At 36.6% G+C, this 18,789-nt stretch overlaps 2 protein-coding genes across 3 annotated transcripts in view; one reads left to right on the top strand and one right to left on the bottom strand.

The window, feature by feature from the left end:
• Positions 1-6,030, top strand: part of vopp1b (VOPP1 WW domain binding protein b) — a 40,448-nt gene extending 34,418 nt beyond the window's left edge. For both annotated transcript variants that reach the window (XM_016492875.1, XM_016492876.1), the window contains exon 5: positions 5,819-6,030. In XM_016492875.1, the coding sequence (XP_016348361.1) occupies positions 5,819-6,018 (200 nt within the window). In that variant the 3' untranslated portion in view covers positions 6,019-6,030. The remainder of the gene's footprint in view (positions 1-5,818) is intronic.
• A 7,671-nt stretch (positions 6,031-13,701) lies between these two features.
• Positions 13,702-18,789, bottom strand: part of LOC107693471 (lanC-like protein 2) — a 25,472-nt gene continuing 20,384 nt past the window's right edge. Inside the window, exons 8-10 of the mRNA XM_016492877.1 lie at positions 18,303-18,479; positions 16,583-16,655; positions 13,702-14,399 (exon numbers count right to left, since the gene is read on the bottom strand). Of these exons, the coding sequence (XP_016348363.1) occupies positions 14,323-14,399; positions 16,583-16,655; positions 18,303-18,479 (327 nt within the window). The 3' untranslated portion in view covers positions 13,702-14,322. The remainder of the gene's footprint in view (positions 14,400-16,582; positions 16,656-18,302; positions 18,480-18,789) is intronic.

Genomic DNA, 18,789 nt, shown 5'->3' with positions numbered 1-18,789 from the left:
CACCATCATAACATCACCATCACAACATCATCACCATCATCACCATCATAACATCACCATCACACAATCATCACCATCATTACCATCACAGCATCACCATCACACCATCATTTCCATCACACCATCACCATCACAACATCATCACCATCATAACATCACCATCACACAATCATCACCATCATTACCATCACAGCATCACCATCACACCATCATTTCCATCACACCATCACCATCACAACATCATCACCATCATAACATCACCATCACACCATCATAACATCACCATCACACCATCATCGCCATCACAACATCATCACCATCACACCATCATAACATCATCACCATCACACCATCATCACCATCATCCAAAGCCTAAGTGTATATGGCAAAAAATATTGTCTTTTTTTCTTCTTCTTTTTCCAGAAGATTTGACCGATTCAAGATCATGATTTTGATGTTTTTTTGTTGTTCTTCTTTTTTTAAGGTTTAAGTAGTCCTCTTATCGTAATTTTAACATGATTCAAGTAACAAATTTATTAAAAACTTACAAAACCATCTGAATAAAGAAAGTTCTGTTCCAAGTGCAGAACACGTGAAGTTCAACACACTGTAAACGTAAAACAAATTACTTGTTAAATATGTTTGCAGAAAAGATGCATGAAATATTAAGGCAAATATTGTACAAACTTGTCTCAAACATATCCTATATGTTCATAAATAATATAAATACCATTTGTGACCCTGGGCCACAAAACCAGTCATAAGGGACAATATTTGGTTGAGATACAACTATTTTAAAATCTGGAATCTGAGGCTGCAAAAAAAATCTAAATATTGAGAAAATCATCTTTAAAGTTGTCCAAATTAAGTTCTTAGCAATGCATATTACTAATCAAAAATAAAGTTTTGATATATTTATGGTAGGAAATTTATGAAATATCTTCATGGAACATGGTCTTTACTTAATATCCCAATGATTTTTGGCATAACAGAGAAATCAATCATTTTGAGCCATACAATGTATTGTTGGCTATTGCTACAAATATTCCCCAGCGACTTAAGACTGCTTTTGTGCTCCAGAGTCATATTTTTTAGCCAAAACGTAGGCATTCAGTTATAGGGATCAAATTAAAAAGTCAATTCAAAGTATAAAGTATAAAAAGCAGTATAAGATGTATATAAAAGTGTAATATCAGCAGTTCAGTGATATACAAAATATAAGAGCAGCAGCAGTGATTATTAACAGAGAATGAAAACAGCAGCAGCTTTCATGCAAAACAGATGTCAGTGTCACGCAAACATCAGATATCAGACATACAGTACTGGATCTGCACAGTATTTTATTGCTTTTCTGTGTAAAAATGCATTTTATGGACGTTTCACCATTGCATCGCGTCTTTTGCAGCGTCTTGCACATGAAACACAGTTCAAACATGGCGCTTGAGATAAAAAAGAAAAAAACAGGCCCTGTACCAAAATCCACTGAGCGTCCTGCCTAGACTGGAACTGCATTATGCAGATCTTGTGCCATCTTTATTCATAATGCAGTCAAGGAAGAGTAGGGCTAAGAGGAGAAATGATATCAGGACATACTCTTATCCTCTGTCCACTGAACCACTGCTTCAGATAGAAAGGAAACAGCACTGCAGCTCATTTTACTACCATAATGTGATATGTTTACAGCAGTACAGGAGATCCCAGGAGAAGAATGTAGTGTGGCACTTCATTATGTCCAGTAGGAATTGATTGCATTGTGAAAAGTGGGAAAGTTAGATTCTAGAGTTTGCAATCGATTGCGGTGCGATTTCCTCTTGAAACAGCAGGCAGGCGCTTGTTAAACTCGAGCAGGCGAAAGGAAAGTCATTTCTGAGGAGAAGCAAGTTATTACATTACAGATGAAAGACTACAAGATTAATATTTCTTTCTTCATTAAATGTGAACTTATCAATCATACACAATAAGAGCAGGAACTTCTATTAAGACAGTAAATAAGGTGCACATTGACTATTCTAGTAGACAACGAAAATAAGCACAACCTAAATTGAAGATTACTGTACAGAAGTTTGGGGTTGATAAAATTATCTTCTGCTCACCAAGGCGGCATTTATTTGATCAAAAATACAGTACAAAAATTGTGAAATATTATTACAATGTAAAACAGCTGTCTTCTATGTGAATATGTGTTAAACTGTAATTTATTTCTGTGATGCGCAGCTGTATTTTCAGCATCATTACTCCAGTCTTCAGTGTCACATGATCTTCAGAAATCATTCTAATATGCTGATTTGCTGCTCAAGAAACATTTCTGATTATTATCAATGTTGAAAACAGTTGTGCTGCACAATATTTTTGTGGAAACCGTGATACATTTCATTTTTCAGGATTCACAGATGAGTAGAAAGTTCGAAAGAATAGAAATAGAAATCTTTTGGAACATTATAAATGTCTTTACTGGCACTTTTGATCAATTTAGTACATCCTTGATCAATAAAAGTATTCGTTTATTTAAAAAAAACTTAACAACCCAAACTGTGAATGCTAAATTAAGATGTTGACTACATAATTGATTTAAAAATATTAAAACATTTTGCCCAGCTTTTGCGCACACTGTATTTTTTATTTTTTGCTAACTGCAGCCTCTGTGAGTGTTTTTGGAGTCTTGTGGAGGAGTGTTGTTTTTTTAAATCATTAATTCTTATTGCTACATATGGTAGAGTGTTTCAGATGAGTGTGTAAACAGATCAGTAGGTTTGGAACGGAGCCTGCTGTTGTATTGGGAAGCTGTGACAGGACACACCTCTCCCTGATTATGATGCTGCTGCTGCTGCTATAAAATATGTCCCTCATCTCACAATTTGTCCTTTAATCGAATTCTTGCTCACTATTACAGTCGGTAACAGGCAGTTATTATTAGTCAGCTCTCGCTTGGAGCCAAGGTTGGCACTTCACCACAGACTTATTTCCCATCTCTGTGCCAAACCAGCAGAAAATTGCAAATGAGCCATTCTGGTGTGTGAGCAGATACGTTGCCAACATATGGCCAGCAACGCCCTGCTGTTCTCAATAGATAGAGTGAACAGTGTTTCCGACAACCTATTTTGTAAGCTGGTGCATGGTGCTGCTCGATGTTTTCATGCATTCGGTGCGTCACACTTCATCATATCAATTGTTGCTTTGGTTGGCAGCAAAATAAGGGTGTAATTTGGATCTTTAAAGGAATAATCAGGGTTATTTTCTCAGTTTGCAAAACCAGCTAACAGTAATGCACAGAACCCTAGAAGACAAGCGTCAGAGTCAAAAGCAGAAATGCCAAGCTCATACTTGGTACTTGAGCTGTGATGTGGCATGGATACCAAGTGAAAGTAGCCAGGTTATAGTTGGCTGCTTTGATAGAGTTAAAGCTTTAATAATAAAGTTTGTGATTTCACATTTATTATCTAGTGCTTTTTATGAAGTCGTTGCAACGCTGAAGTATTATACACTGTAGAATCTACATTTGTTATTGTATTTCTGATGCTATCTCTTTTATCAGTGAAGAAATTCATAAAGTCAACTCATTACTACTAAACTGTCAGGGAATATTTAGATTGGGTGGCGTCTGGTTATTTGTTAATCCAGCCACTATGCTAAATAATTGGATTGTTTTGGTTATTTTCAGTAAGTTTGTAGATATGCCTGGCACATACTTTTAGACATACTTTAGAACATACTGTTTTTCCACGCAATTCAAAATAAATAGTTTTTCTCTATTTGCGCTCAAGATTGAGAGTTTCGTAATCAATGTAAACAGTGTGACAGCTGCACATTTAAAAGTTTATTTGCGTCGTTGCACACTTTCCTGCTAGGCTTTTATTATGAATGTGTAATTTGCATACATTTTTACATGAGGAATAAGTCAAAATTATCAGACAGCATGTTAAATAATGTACATAGTTTACAGATGACTTCAGTCTTCATACAAATTCAATCCTGTTGCTTATTGAAAGCAAAGAGGTGAACCGATTATATATTTCAAAACATTGCTGTACAATTATATAGTTTCATAATAAACTGTTTCCAACCACTAAAACATAGGAAAATAGATTACTTTAGTTTGGCTCTCTAAACTCTGTATTTAGGGAAAATGAAGCGAGGCATTATATTTGCTGCTTGAGTGGAAAATTGAGAATCTGAAGAAGACTGGAATTGCTTGGTTTTTATTTCTTAAATAGTTTTGTTCAGAGGACAAATTAACATGAAAAATAAGAAGCTCCCTCTCATTTATCTTACAGTAGATAGTGAAACTGAAAAACAAAGTGCTTTAATTGTGCTCCATTTTAAGAAGAAAACAAAACCTAACTGGCATCAATATGAGACTGAATCAGAGTCCCCAGAACTGCTGGAGGTCTAGTTTCTTGCAGTTGCACTTAATCTGTATGATATATTGCATTTGAAAACATAATATAAAGCTCTAAAAAGTTCTCTGTAAATCTGCCATTAAATAAGAAAGGGGGTGCTCTACAATGGTACAGAAGCCTTTACCTCTATTGCTCCAGCACACAGGAGTGAGTTGTATCTGGTTAAACACTGATGTCAGATTATTGTAGTTTCTCCTCCTTTGAGACGCTTTACACATTAGACATACATTAGACTAGCACAAGCCATCATCTTTATCAAGACGGACTATGAAAATACAGACATACTCAAAAATCTGTCACAGAAGTAAAAGAAAGTCTATAATAAAACTAGGGTAGTTGTAATAATATTTCACAATATTACTGTTTATATTTTTTGATAAAATAAATGCAGCCTTGGTGAACAAAAGAGACTTAAAAAAAAAAAAACGACAACTTAACAACCCCAAACCTTTGAACTGTGATGCATATTAAAAATATTTAAAACATATATTTATAATTAATTTTGCAGATGCTTTTATCCAAAGCAATTTACAAACGAGGAACCTCACAAGCAACCTGTCAGCGTGCATGCCATCTTTTAGTAAAAACTAGATAAACAAGCTGAGGCAGAGTCATGTTTGTTTAACGTCTATTAAAATAAATACAGCTAGAACTAAAATAGAAATTTATAAAACTATATAGAAATAGAAAAACTGTATATGTGACCCTGGAGCACAAAAGCAGTCATAAGCAGCACAGGTATATTTGTAGCAATAGACAACAATACATTGTATGGATCAAAATTATCCATTTTTCTTTTATGCCAAAAATCATTAGGATATTAAGTAAAGATCATGTTCCATGAAGATATTCTGTAAATTTCCTACTGTAAATATATCAAAACTTAATTTTTGATTAGTAATATGCATCGCTAAGAACTTCATTTGAACAAATTTAAAGATGATTTTCTCAATATTTAGATTTTTTTGCACCCTCAGATTCCAGATTTTCAAATAGTTGTATCTCGACCAAATATTGTCCGATCCTAACAAACCATACATCAATGGAAAGATTATTTATTCAGCTTTCAGAAGATGTACAAATCTCAATTTCACAAAATTGACCCTTATGACTGGTTTTGTGCTCCAGGGTCACATATAAAAAAATACTAAAAACACAACAAATTACTAAAACTTTAAAATTAAACGAAAACAAAATATAAAATTAAAAAGTATAATAGCATCATTTATACTAAAATAGCACTGGGTGGAGGTTGGTAGTTCAGGAACAAAGACAGTGAGGGGGGGCGTCTAAATTGTTTTCGTAATTTAGTAGGAGTTATATCAACTTCCCAGCAGCCCAGCAGTATTCCAGTAACAGCATGTTGACATTTTATACATCAATAAACCTTGACATGATTTCATTCATTGTTTCTCCAACAGTCTCCCAGCAGCCAGGCATGCAAGGCTACGGTGACCCCTGCGGTGCCATGACGACGGCCCTGACCCCGGGTCAGACGACCCCAGCACACATGATGAGCTCGTACCCGCCACCGCCCTCCTACTGCAATCATCCGCCGCCCTCGTACGAACAGGTCTTCAGGAACGCCGAGAAGAAGAGCCACAGCGAATCCTCGCAGTGAGAGACGCCGCTGACGTCTTTTCAGGATGCTCTTTCCCAGTTCCCAGTTTGTTTATCATTTGATATGGAGGGGCAACAAAGAGAACAAAGGTCCGGATGGGACAGAGCTTTGAAGAAGCTGTCGGGATGCGAAGCGCAGGAGATACTGAGAGTCTCGACTCCTTTTCTTTGAGAAGTGGGTCTTCAGGGGCTGGGGTGGACCTTGGAAGGTCGACATGGTGGAAGCAACCCACTGAGCTTCTGGAGAACAGGATGAATATCTTTGGAAAACACACGACATCCATCCTGAGGCCGACCGCACTTCAGAACCATGACAGCAGGAGTTTCGTACTGTAGAACGATTGTGCGTTTTATTATATTGCAGCCAGTGAATATCATGCTACCTGAGCCTCTCAAACATGTGGAAGCCTGTTTATGCCAATGAATAACAATGAAAAAGGTAATTGTGACTTTATCTCGCAATTCTGACTTTTTATTTTGCAACTGCAAGTTTAATTCTGACTTTTTTTTTTTAAGAATGTTTTGTAAAAAAATACTTTTTTGTCAGAATAACTTGCAATTGCAAGTTTATATCTAACAATTCTGAGACAAGAAATCAGAAATGTAAGATATAAACTCGCAATTGTAAAAAAAAAAAAAAAAAGTTCAACTTGCAAGAAAAGTCAGAATTGTGAGTTTATATTTTGCAATTCTGACTTTATTTCTCACAAATGTGAGTTGATATCATAATTCTGAGAAAATGTCTGAATTGTGAGATAAAAAGTTTAAACACATTTTTTTTAGCGTTAGTGGCAGAAACAGGCTTCCATACAAACAGGAGTTTGGCTGTTCTTTTCCAATCCCAGTGGTTTAATGGGTCAATAAACTCTTGTATGGGTATTCATCTGAAATAGATGATGAACTCACATGGAGTGAGTCTATTGAAGCCACAGCAAGCGAAAGAGAAATGTATTCACATCTTTTCTGCTTCATCACACCCATAGTGTCCTGTTTTTGTGGATGGGCCAGAAAATTGCAAAAGCTTTTGGGTTAAATGTCTGGTTTTGTAGGAGCGTTCACTCTTGTTAATGGCCCTCTGCGAGTTTCTCCTGAATTTATCTGTGCAAATTAATTACTGGACTACAATTATCATTGAAATGTGTGCAGATGAACAATAAGGATTCACCCCAATGAGAAATACAGCGGAGTTATTTGGAGGGAGTGATGCATTTACCACAACACCTGCTTGAAAACAACTCTGATTAGTTTTAGGCCTCTTCATTAGCACAGAAAAGGATCAAATGTGAAGCAAACAGCCACATGTGCATTGCCAACGCTGGTTTGGAAAATGGTTGAGAAATGTCTTTTTCACATTTAAACCCTGAATTAAATTAAACTAAAAATAAATTATAATTTGCAGAAAATTGAGCATATTTTTAGGACTATTAAGGAACATTTTTTTGTTATTACAATTAAGTCCATTAAGAACGTTAAGAATAATATTATTAAGAATATTGCTTTTTTTTCTGTTCTGTTTTTGAGGTGAAATATGACCTACACATAGTCTTCATAACATTCACCAACAAGCACCATTTGAAAATATATCAAATTAGACTGATTTGGAGACCATTTCTAGTAAATGTGAATGTGATCCTGAAGTTTTTATTTAAATGTACTTAATATTAATTCAACATGTGAATTGTTTGGAACAGAGTGTGGGGAAAAAACTGACTTTAAAGTTACATATTTTGCATACTTGATTCGTACGATTAATATATTGAATGCTGGCTGGTTCCTATTCTTGATGTTGTGACTGTGAACAGAATGTTCCTTTGGGATGAAAACGTTAACACAACACTCCACAGACTGGATATGAAAGTACATTCATTGCATTATTTACACACATTATTTAACTCCTGATGAGACCTAATATTGACTGAAAAACACGCAAAGCATCAATAGGTTCGGGTATATTTCAAGTATATTCAAAACTTGTTTTGAAAGTGTTGTTTTTGTAGTTCATGGTTTCGTTTGAGGTTGAACTATGCAAAGAGAGCTAATGTTGGAGTTTGTTTTACTGTTCAGATCGGACAGCTGTGAAATTGTACAGTGTCAAACATCTGCCTCTGGATTTGGAGTGACATGTGGATGATTACACGGCTCTGTTGAGTAACTGCACTGTCACTGACACACCAGCAACCGTTCATAGTGAAGCGCTCTTGATGTCAGAAAATCATGAACTACAATAATAAAGTTCCCTCTGTTTGAGACTTTTGCTATGCTTGCTCGTGTGTCTGTGTTTGTTATGTGTTCAGGTATTGGACAGCTCTTGCTAATTTTAGGCTACTTGTAGCTTTGTAAGTGTTTACTTGCACAGTCATGGCATTACTGGAACGAGCCTCTAGAATTAGCATAACATCAAATGAATAGCTTTTAGGTTAATTAGACCTATCTTTTCTTGGTTGCTTAAATCGAAACTCAAGTCTTGTATAAGAGTTCTGCAGCAGATGATTCATCTTGGAGCTTTTTTTTTTAAAGGGGTCCTATTATGCTCTTTTAAAAAGTCTTGATTTTGTTTTGGTGGTGTACTAGAACAGGCTCTCGTACTAGGTTGTTCAAAAAACATAATTTTTCACATATTTTACATTATTACAACCCCTCTCTCCCCAGTCTGGAACTTTGTAACTTTGCAGATCTTTTTTATGCTCAAACAGCAACATTACAGACTAACTAAAGTTGAAAAAGTTAAAAAGCATAATAGGACCCCTTTAAAAAAGGCACACGTTCCACACAATCATCTCACGTTGAAATGTAATCACAATTATGCTAATGTAGTCACAAATTATTTAATGAGGACATAATTGGAGAAAACAACCACAACTGACAAGCTATGTTGTCCCGCAGTGGCAAAATTCAACTTCCTTTACCACGTTTGTGAGGTTTTTTTATTATAGCGCCCCCTAACTCTGAAAAATTGCAACCAAAACTGCACCAAAAGAGCTCTGCAATTACAGATCACCTTCATGAAGATTACATTCACAAACAATGTACATATTTGTATGTATTGGATACTTTTATATACGCTTCCATTTAAAAGGTTGGGGTACTTTTTGAAAGAAGGCCCACCAAGGCTGCATTTACTTGATCAAAAATACAGTAAAATTAGAAATATTTTGAAATATTAGAATAGTATTAAAATAAATATTCTCTATTGTAATATATTTTGAAATGTAATTTATTCCTGTGATTACTGCCATTTTTATCAATGAAAATACTGTGCATGTCTTCAATGCATCCTTGCTGCATTCGAGTATTATTAAAAAAAATAGTAATAAATAAATAAATAAACTTACTAGACCCAAACTTTTGAACACTTATGGGTCATTCTGTGTCAACCCAACCAGCTCAAGGTCCTTAGCTGAAATTTTTGATTATGTTAAGATTTTTTTCTGGGGAAAATATACATAAATCAAGAAGAAATATTAGATTGACTAATAAAGAAGCAGCAAACATTTGGTTTTAAACCATTGAAAATGGGTAATATTCAACAAATTGGACATTGAGTGGCATTGTGCTCCCCACGTCTCTGGGACTGAACCATACAGGGCCTTAAAAATGAGAATCTAAAATAATATTGAGGTACAGGCAAAGTAATATTGAAAAAATTATATTTATGGCACTCGGGCAGGTGTGACACATTTCTAGTTTCAACATTATTTGTTCTTCAGACATTCCTCTTTAAAAGAAAAAAAGATACCAAAAAAAAAAGTTTAAGACCGAAAATCTAAAAAGGCATCAAGAGATCTTCAATACTACTTGAGTTACAGGCCTGCAAACTTTGAAGAAAGAAAACCTGAAAAGTGCCTTTTCCCATTTTTGAACGGTCACCACTGGCATATAATTCAGCAAAGATTGCTAAAGTCAACAGATTTTACTAGAGCTACCGATCTCTGTGTAAACATAAGATCATGATGCTGCCATCTTTCTGAAGTCATCTGTAACCCAGCTCCGAATCTTAGGTGAAAAGGTCATTGATTTATTAAGGTCATTTTGACGCCCCCCTCTACAAAATAGTGGATCAATTTATTTACTCAAATATGCATCCATGAGATATTTATGTTTTTCTTTCTTCAGAAAAAAAATATTGACAAAATAAAAAAATTGAGCTGGGAAAGTTTCTGAAATATGGTTGATTTGACATGGAATGACCCAAATGCATTTAGTAAAAAATTATTTTAAAAAATGTATTCACATTCACAAAGCTTCACAGGATGAGTAGTTTAAGTCTTTTACCTCAGCTTTACCTTTGTCTTTGCAGTTTTCATCATTTTTTTTTTTTTCAAATTTGGTTCATGGTTTAGAACTCTGAATATTTTGTTTAAACCCTTACTGGGAAAATGAATGTAACAAATAATTGTGAAAAAGTGTGTGTTCTATTAGCTAATATGAACCACACCCAAACTTCTCATTGGCTCATATCTGCCAAACCAATCAAGTTCCTGTCAGGAGAATCCACATTTTGTGCATACTGGATCCAAGAACTGGGATGTGTTATTATACTTTTCTTTTTTACACAGGGGTGAATTCAGGTAAATTGGGAGTCTTTTTGCCATTTGAGATGACTGGGGAAACAAATGTCCCAATTAACCTGAATTCACCCTGTATGTGGTTTTATAGAGCTGGATGAACTGGGTGGCACTATAATAATCTAACTTACATTTTGTAAATGAGATGTGTTTGTGCTCGCTTGAATAATGAGTCTGAACAGTTACTAACCCTTCACCGAGCGAGCGTTCATCATGACGCACTGAAGCTGAACTCTACACTGAACACAATTACACATTTACATAACGAGCACGCAGCCGATGACCTCGTCTCACATCACTGCAGGCTTATTTCACACAGTATAAGACAGCACCTTTACACAATGCACCTTTCCCATTGATTTCTCTCGTCTGTAGTTCACTATTTCTGTACATTAAAACGATCTTCTCTCTGTAATGCTATTCATCTGCTGAAAGTGTTTTTACTGAAATGTAATTCTTTAATCACTGTATTTTAAAGTAGATAGCGCACCCAAAAATGAAAATGTGCTTATAATGTGCACCCTCAGGCCATCCGAGATGTAGCGGACTTTTGTTTTTCATTAGAACAGTAAAGAAGATTTTTAGCTGAAAACATGGTCCTTGGTGATTCATAAAATGCAAGTCAGCATCTTTAAGAATTAAAAAAGCATATCAGGCAACATTAAATTAATACCCGTAGCTCTGGATGATATATTGAGGTCTTATGAAACGAAATGATCAGTCTGTGCAAGAAACTGAACATTATATACAACAATTTTTCATTTTAAACTATCTCTTTAAAGGTGGGGTAAGCGATTTCTGGTAGCCAATGTTGACATTTGAAATCACCAAAACAAACACGCCCCTACCCCAAAAGGGTCTCGCCCCTATTTTGATAGCTCCACCCCACACATACGTACGCAACCCAGGCAACGATTAGTTCTGTGAAACAAAGCAAAACCAATGTTACACTGTCTACACTGGACGAGAGTGGCGCGGCACGATAAAATACTATAGAACTCATTATAATCAGTGATGCTGTCTACACCATAGATATATATATATACATATCTATGGTCTACACTGGATGCGGCGCAGCACGACACTACAAACCCCCGACACAAAACTGCTGCTGCGTTCTATTCATGACGCATTGACACAAATTTCAACTAGACAGACTTTAGCTGATGCGGCACAGACACGGTGTTACTCACCTATCGAGAAGAAACAAAGCAACCTCGGCGTCCAATCGCAGGCCTTCCGCTCCTTGAGTTCTCTCCAGCGCTGGAAAGCTGATCCGATATTTACACGGGTCCTACTTCTTGCCTTAAGCCTTCCTTTGTTCCGCAGACGTTTTCCTCTTTTGTTTTTTTATCCGCCATCTCTATGTTTCTGTCGCTCGGCTCGCTAATGTCCGTCCTGTGCACTGAACTCGCTCTCCTCCACATCATGAGTAGACAATTTCAACTAGACAGACTTTAGCTGATGCGGCACAGACACGGTGTTACTCACCTATCGAGAAGAAACAAAGCAACCTCGGCGTCCAATCGCAGGCCTTCCGCTCCTTGAGTTCTCTCCAGCGCTGGAAAGCTGATCCGATATTTACACGGGTCCTACTTCTTGCCTTAAGCCTTCCTTTGTTCCGCAGACGTTTTCCTCTTTTGTTTTTTTATCCGCCATCTCTATGTTTCTGTCGCTCGGCTCGCTAATGTCCGTCCTGTGCACTGAACTCTCTCTCCTCCACATCATGAGTAGACACGCCCCTTACTGCTGATTGGCTACAAGTTTGTTTTGCTAGTCGGCCCAAATCAGTTTTCTAAAGACTTTTTGAAAAATCGCTTACCCCACCTTTAAGTGATACAAGGTGTTTGACTGCACTAGGGTTTCTGCAAGTTTTATGAAGGTAAATTTAACATTTATAAAAAAAAAATTTTTTAGATATTTTTAAGTAGAAAATTTGAGGAATAAATTGGAAGGAACACAATACATCACAATATATTCTAAATGTAAATTGTCTAGCGAGAACACGAGTTATATCAGCAAAACTTCAATGTTCAAAAATGCAAAAACCCAATAGATCTCCACTGCTTTTTGATTTTACAAAAAAAAACACTATTATTGTACCTTGTTCTTCCTCTGTATTTTGCCTTGTTTCTCCATGCAAATGTCTAAAAATTAGCCTAAAAATGCTATTAACTTAGATGCAAAAATAACACAAGTCGTCTTGTTTTCTGAAAAACTGACCAAAATGAAGTAACACGAGTTATATCAGCAAAACTTCAATGTTCAAAAATGCAAAAACCCAATAGATCTCCACTGCTTTTTGATTTTACAAAAAAAAACACTATTATTGTACCTTGTTCTTCCTCTGTATTTTGCCTTGTTTCTCCATGCAAATGTCTAAAAATTAGCCTAAAAATGGTATTAACTTAGATGCAAAAATAACACAAGTCGTCTTGTTTTCTGAAAAACTGACCAAAATGAACTGTTTATTGAAAAAAAAAAAAGATGAACTTAAATGGGAAACAAGTCCTAATCTAGTTTTAAGCGTGAACTCTGTTCATTAAGATCTGCAGTGTAAACGCAGCTTCACTTACATTTGTTCAATTCCCCAGAAAACAAGACTTCATATCTTTATTTTGCATCTCAGGTGATCTTGATTTAATTATGTTTAGATATTTGAAAACAAGACAAAAATACTGTGGAAGATGTTCAGTTTTTGCAGTGCATGCAACATTAATACAATGAATTTAAGACTTCTACTCCGGTTTAAGACCTTCATTTGTGGAAGGGTGAACTTAGAAGCGCTGTGATTGTGATCATCGTCACTGAGGTGTACGCAAATTACACAGATACTGGTTTTAGAGAGTAAGGAATTCTCTTACCTGTCCTTCTAGCGTCACTACTCTGGATTTCCATCAGATCTTTCCACCCCGGATCGATGTTAATCAGTATTGTCAGGTCAGTTGGAGGATCCAGCGCACTACTGCAATCTGACACACTTTATCTGCAATATTTTACTGTGCTACTTACCTGATCACACTGGATTGCAGGTGGTTTCATTTCAAAGGTTGCGATTTCTTTGCGGATTTGAGAAGACTCGTACATCAGCTGAATGACAGCACAGACTTTGAGCAGTTCAGAAAAAGCCCAATTTATTGTGACATTCATAACACGTTTTGCCTGAGGAAACAATATTTACCAGAGCAGGTCATTCTTTCTTTCATCAAGACATTTACCAACGGCGACTAGAACGAAACACTGACATACACACAGCACATACTTGACAACCACACCGTGTTGGATACTGGATTAATTTACCGAAAGGCACCGGCACATTCCGACATGAGCACGTGTTGCCATCCTCATGCAAAGACAAAGACAACGCAGACTGCGTTCACATGGGACAAACGCTCCAGAGCGCCACAGACGATCACAGAGGCTCTGCTATTCACCAACAAGCATGCAGATGCAAGAAACACTGCTGTGCTGTACGACATAAAGATATAAACTAAAACAAAACCATATATTAGCATTAAATATTGTCCAAAAAACAGCAACATACTGATAAAGACTACAAGCTACGAAGACCGAACTCAAGGCGGTGTTGTTTGAAATTATAGGCTGAAGGTTGGGTTTTTCGCGTGCATGATGAGGTTTTCTTCATTTTAAAGGGTCTATCCAGAGCGATGTAACTGTACTGTGAAAGCATGTGAACCTCCTAACGAAGGAGCAACAGTCTATGCTTCCAAACACACAGGTCAAAGTTCAAAAGCAGGGAATCGAGAACCCTCAGGCTGGATGACATCTGAGAGATAATGGATGGCTCCTGCCATACCTACAGCAAGACAACAACAATCTGGTTAGGTTTGATATTTATAATACCATGAGACTATCAGATTAAAGTTTTTTTTATCCAAAAATAAACATCAGTTGTAAATGTGCTCCTCCTCAGGTCATCCGAGATCAGGATGAGTTTGTTTCTTCATCAGGTTTGGAGAAATGTAGCACTGCATCAGTGTCTCAGCAATGGATGCTCTGCAGTGAATGGGTGCCGTCAGAATGAGAGTCCAAACAGCTGATAAAAACATCACAATAATCCACAAGTAATCCACAGCACTCCAGTCCATCAGTTAACATCTGGAGAAGACAAAAGCTGAAACAAATCCAGCTTTAAGACGATTGTAACTAAAATACCATAGAGTCCATAATACATAATAGTGCTTCCTCCAGTGAAAAAGTGCATCTCCTGTTGTCTCTCACATCAAAATCCAGCCACATATGTGTTTAGAGCTGTTTAAACGCTGCTTGATCTGTGCAGATTTCTCTCCTGATTCAGACCAGAACACTTTTTTACTGGAGGAAGCGTTATTATGGATTACTTGTGGATTATTGTGATGTTTTTATCAGCTGTTTGGACTCTCATTCTGACGGCACCCATTCACTGCAGAGCATCCATTGCTGAGACACTGACGCAATGCTGCATTTCTCCAAACCTGATGAAGAAACAAACTTGGATGGCCTGAGGATGAGCACATGTTTTGCAAGCTTTCATTTTTGGGTGGACTATCATTTCAAGTCCAAAAGCCCAGTTGGATTAGAATAATAAAACCACTGCATGATGCGGATTAATATGCAGCAGTCTGTTTGTGAAGGCATGTTGGCTGCGGAGGGGAATGTCGTGTGTTGTGGGGCTATGAGCAGGACCATCTAACTACAGAGAAAGCGGTGGGAACTCGAGCAGCCAATCAGAGTGTGACTTTTAATGAGAATCTGAGTGCAGGAAGCAGGTTTCCATGACAACAGCAAGGTAAAGCAGCAGATAAATCACTATAGATGCCGAGTGGGTAAGTGTGTGCATGTGGTCTCTGATGAGAACCTCTGGGATTCAGATGATTGGACAGAAGGTCAAGCAAAATCCTCAAGTAGAGTTACATGAACACCAAGTTGTGAAAACAAATGGATTTTGGCTTTCTGCTATTATATTTTTGGTCTTTTGCCACTTTTTATTGTTGAAAGTCGTCGACAGAGAAATATAAGGAGAGAGAGGAATCAGGAAATGTTGCGAGCTGGATTAGAACTTGTATTGCCCACAGACAGCAGCACAATATGTCGAAGCACATGTGCTGAATATTTTTGGCCTTTTGATGTTTACTAAAGAACAGAGTTCCGAGCCGATGATGAAGAGAGGAAGAGAGGTGAAACAGGATTAGGAAATGTTGCAAATCAGATTCAAACCCACATTGCTCCCATGAGAACCACAGCTCAATACTACGGCTTATTCTTAGCTTAAATAGATCTTTAATGAATAAATGTCTTGCTTTAATAAGTTTTGGCAGCAAGCTGCAAAGAAAATTACAATCTTACCACAGAAATATATATTTAAAACTCTGAATTTTTTTATTATTAGTTTTATTTATTTATTTTTGAAGGATTAAATTTAATTTAATTTTAATTTAATTAATATAATTAATATTTCTTTTCAGCAAAGATGCATTAAATTGATCAAAAGTGTCAGTAAATGCATTTATAATGTGACAAAAGATTTCTATTTTATTTCTATTTTTCTATTTAAAAATATTTATATTTCCATACATTCACATAAAAAACAGCTATTTGTAATATTTCACAATATTACTGTTTTTACTGTATTTTTGATCAAATTAATGCAGCCTTGGTGAGCAGAAGAGACTTTAAAACATTTTTTTATTATTTACCAACCCCAAACCTTTGTATATAAAAGATTATATAGACTACATAATTACTCAATATAAACTCTTTTAAATAAGCTACACTAAATAAAATAAAAAAAAACTGTGATCTGTGTGTCTCTTATTTCTCCCAGAAACAAAACAAACCATGTTACAACCGAAGATGAAGCTCTGTAACAGCAGCCGTGATTATTTCATTCATTTCATGAGTAAAATTTAAATTAAATTTAATTTAACCCATTACTTTTTGAGAATATTGAAGAGTACAATTTGAAGATGTTTTATCAATGACACATGATGATCAACTTACCTTCAAAAAGGGAGTAAGGCCGGTCAGGAATACGACAGCCGTGGGTCCCGTAGTCTAGACACCATTCAGCAAACTAGAAACAAATACAAAAAATTAATAAAAAAAAAAAAAAAAACATCATTTGGAACACAAAGTACAAGCTTTATCATAAAAGTGAAGTGTGGAAAGTGTGCCTGCCCATGCAAAGCCCTAAAGCTTGTCTAGTTCCTCACAATCTCAAAAGAGAATAAAAAGACGAGAGCAGAGCATGAATCAATTGTTCTAACAGGGCCATTTTTGCTTCATTTTTTCATAAAAGCATCAGAAAGAAAGAAAGAAAGACAAATGTCACCTAACTCTAAAATTCAAAATTTATCATCAGATTGATTAAATCAGTGGTTCTCAACCTTTTTTACTCCCCATCACCCCCCCACCAAAATGGAAACATTCTGGATGTGTGGAGACTCAGCGATCTGAAGGCGGCTTGACGTTATTAGTGAACAGTGATTAAAAAGTTGTCAGAACAAGCGATCGTGTCTGTGTTTGGAGCGCGTGATGCCCATATGTACATAAACACCACTGATCCTCACAAACTTCTCCAAAACACGCCTCTTTGGTGAGCATCCGTTATAAAACACTCGCTGTACATTAATTTTGACAACTACATCAATATACTGAACTGTGTTCAAGCAGAAACATGTTTTAGTGATCAGTGCGCCGAGAGCACACATAACGTTACACGCTTCGGTTGCGCATCAAAAGTAACTTGACTCTTGTATGTCACTGTAATCGTCTTTACCTTGATTACAACTGTCATCTATCAAAACCTTACTAGTGCGACATTGTCTTGATTTATCCAGCCGCGAGCTGTAGTTTGCGTATCATATGTGACCCTGGAGCACAAAACCAGTCATAAGGGTCAATTTTTTGAAATTGAGATTTATACATCATCTGAATAAATAAGCTTTCCATCGATGTATGGTTTGTTAGGATAGAACAATATTTGGCTGAGATACAACTATTTGAAAATCTGGAATCTGAGGGTGCAAAAAAAATCTAAATATTGAGAAAATCATCTTTAAAGTTGTTCAAATGAAGTTCTTAGCAATGCATATTACTAATCAAAAATTAAGTTTTGATATATTTACGGTAGGTAATTTACAAAATATCTTCATGGAACATGATCTTTACTTAATATCCTAATGATTTTTGGCATAAAAGAAACATTGATAATTTTGACCCATACAATGCATTGTTGGCTATTGCTACAAATATACCTGTGCTGCTTATGACTGCTTTTGTGCTCCAGGGTCACATTTGCTCATGCAGCGGTCGGGTGTTTTGATGAGAAACAGCTTCAGCTGCTCCGAAACACAGGATATCAACACGCACAAGAGAGGTGGTGCTGTTATTTTTTTAATTGTTTTAAAATTGAACATATCAATCACAAAATTAATGAATTGGATGTACTTTAATTTTAAATTATTTCGTGCATTATTAAGGCTGATTCACAGCCTTAATAAACATAAAAATATTAAAAAAAAATACACAGATGGATCAGAGGTGAACTGTGTTGTTTCTCTAGAAAGGCTCATGCAGACCTTGCTTTGTTTCCATGACATCAGGTTTAAGTGGCAGTAAGCGGCAGAGATGATGAATACGACTGTATCTACTGTACATCTACTGTACGCAGGGCTGTGCTGCTTGTGTTCTCGAGCAGCGAGGGAGTGTGGCGCTGTACCTTGCAGGCACGATACAGGTATTTCTTGTCCTGTGTGGCGTGGTAGAGCGAGAGCAAGGCATATCCGTTCCCCGCTGTGCCGTGACAGAGTCCATAACCCTTCCTCAGTAAACCTCTCTGCCAGATCAACTCTCCACACTCAGCCGCGTCTCGCAGGTACTTCTCATCCTTGAAGACCTGGAACACAACACACACGCATTACACTCCTGCAGTCACAGCGCTCTGATCTCCGCTGAGAACCAATGACCAATCAGGCTTATTATGACCTAATTATAGTAATAACATCATTACAGTCAAATGCAGTAATTGCAGACTGTGCCCTGCTGTGTATATTTACTGTCATAACCCTTGTGTGTGTGTGTGAGTGTGTGAGTGTGTGTCTGTGTGAGTGAGTGAGTGAGTGAGTGAGTGTCTGTGTGTGTGAGTGAGTGTCTGTCTGTCTGTCTGTCTGTCTGTCTGTCTGTCTGTCTGTCTGTCTGTCTGTCTG

The sequence above is a fragment of the Sinocyclocheilus anshuiensis genome, unplaced genomic scaffold (genome assembly GCF_001515605.1).
Source record: "Sinocyclocheilus anshuiensis isolate Anshui unplaced genomic scaffold, SAMN03320099.WGS_v1.1 scaffold987, whole genome shotgun sequence".
In the NCBI taxonomy this organism is placed as follows: Eukaryota; Metazoa; Chordata; class Actinopteri; order Cypriniformes; family Cyprinidae; genus Sinocyclocheilus; species Sinocyclocheilus anshuiensis.
Note: the sequence above shows the minus strand (reverse complement) of the source record. Positions and strands in the feature narration are given on the sequence as shown.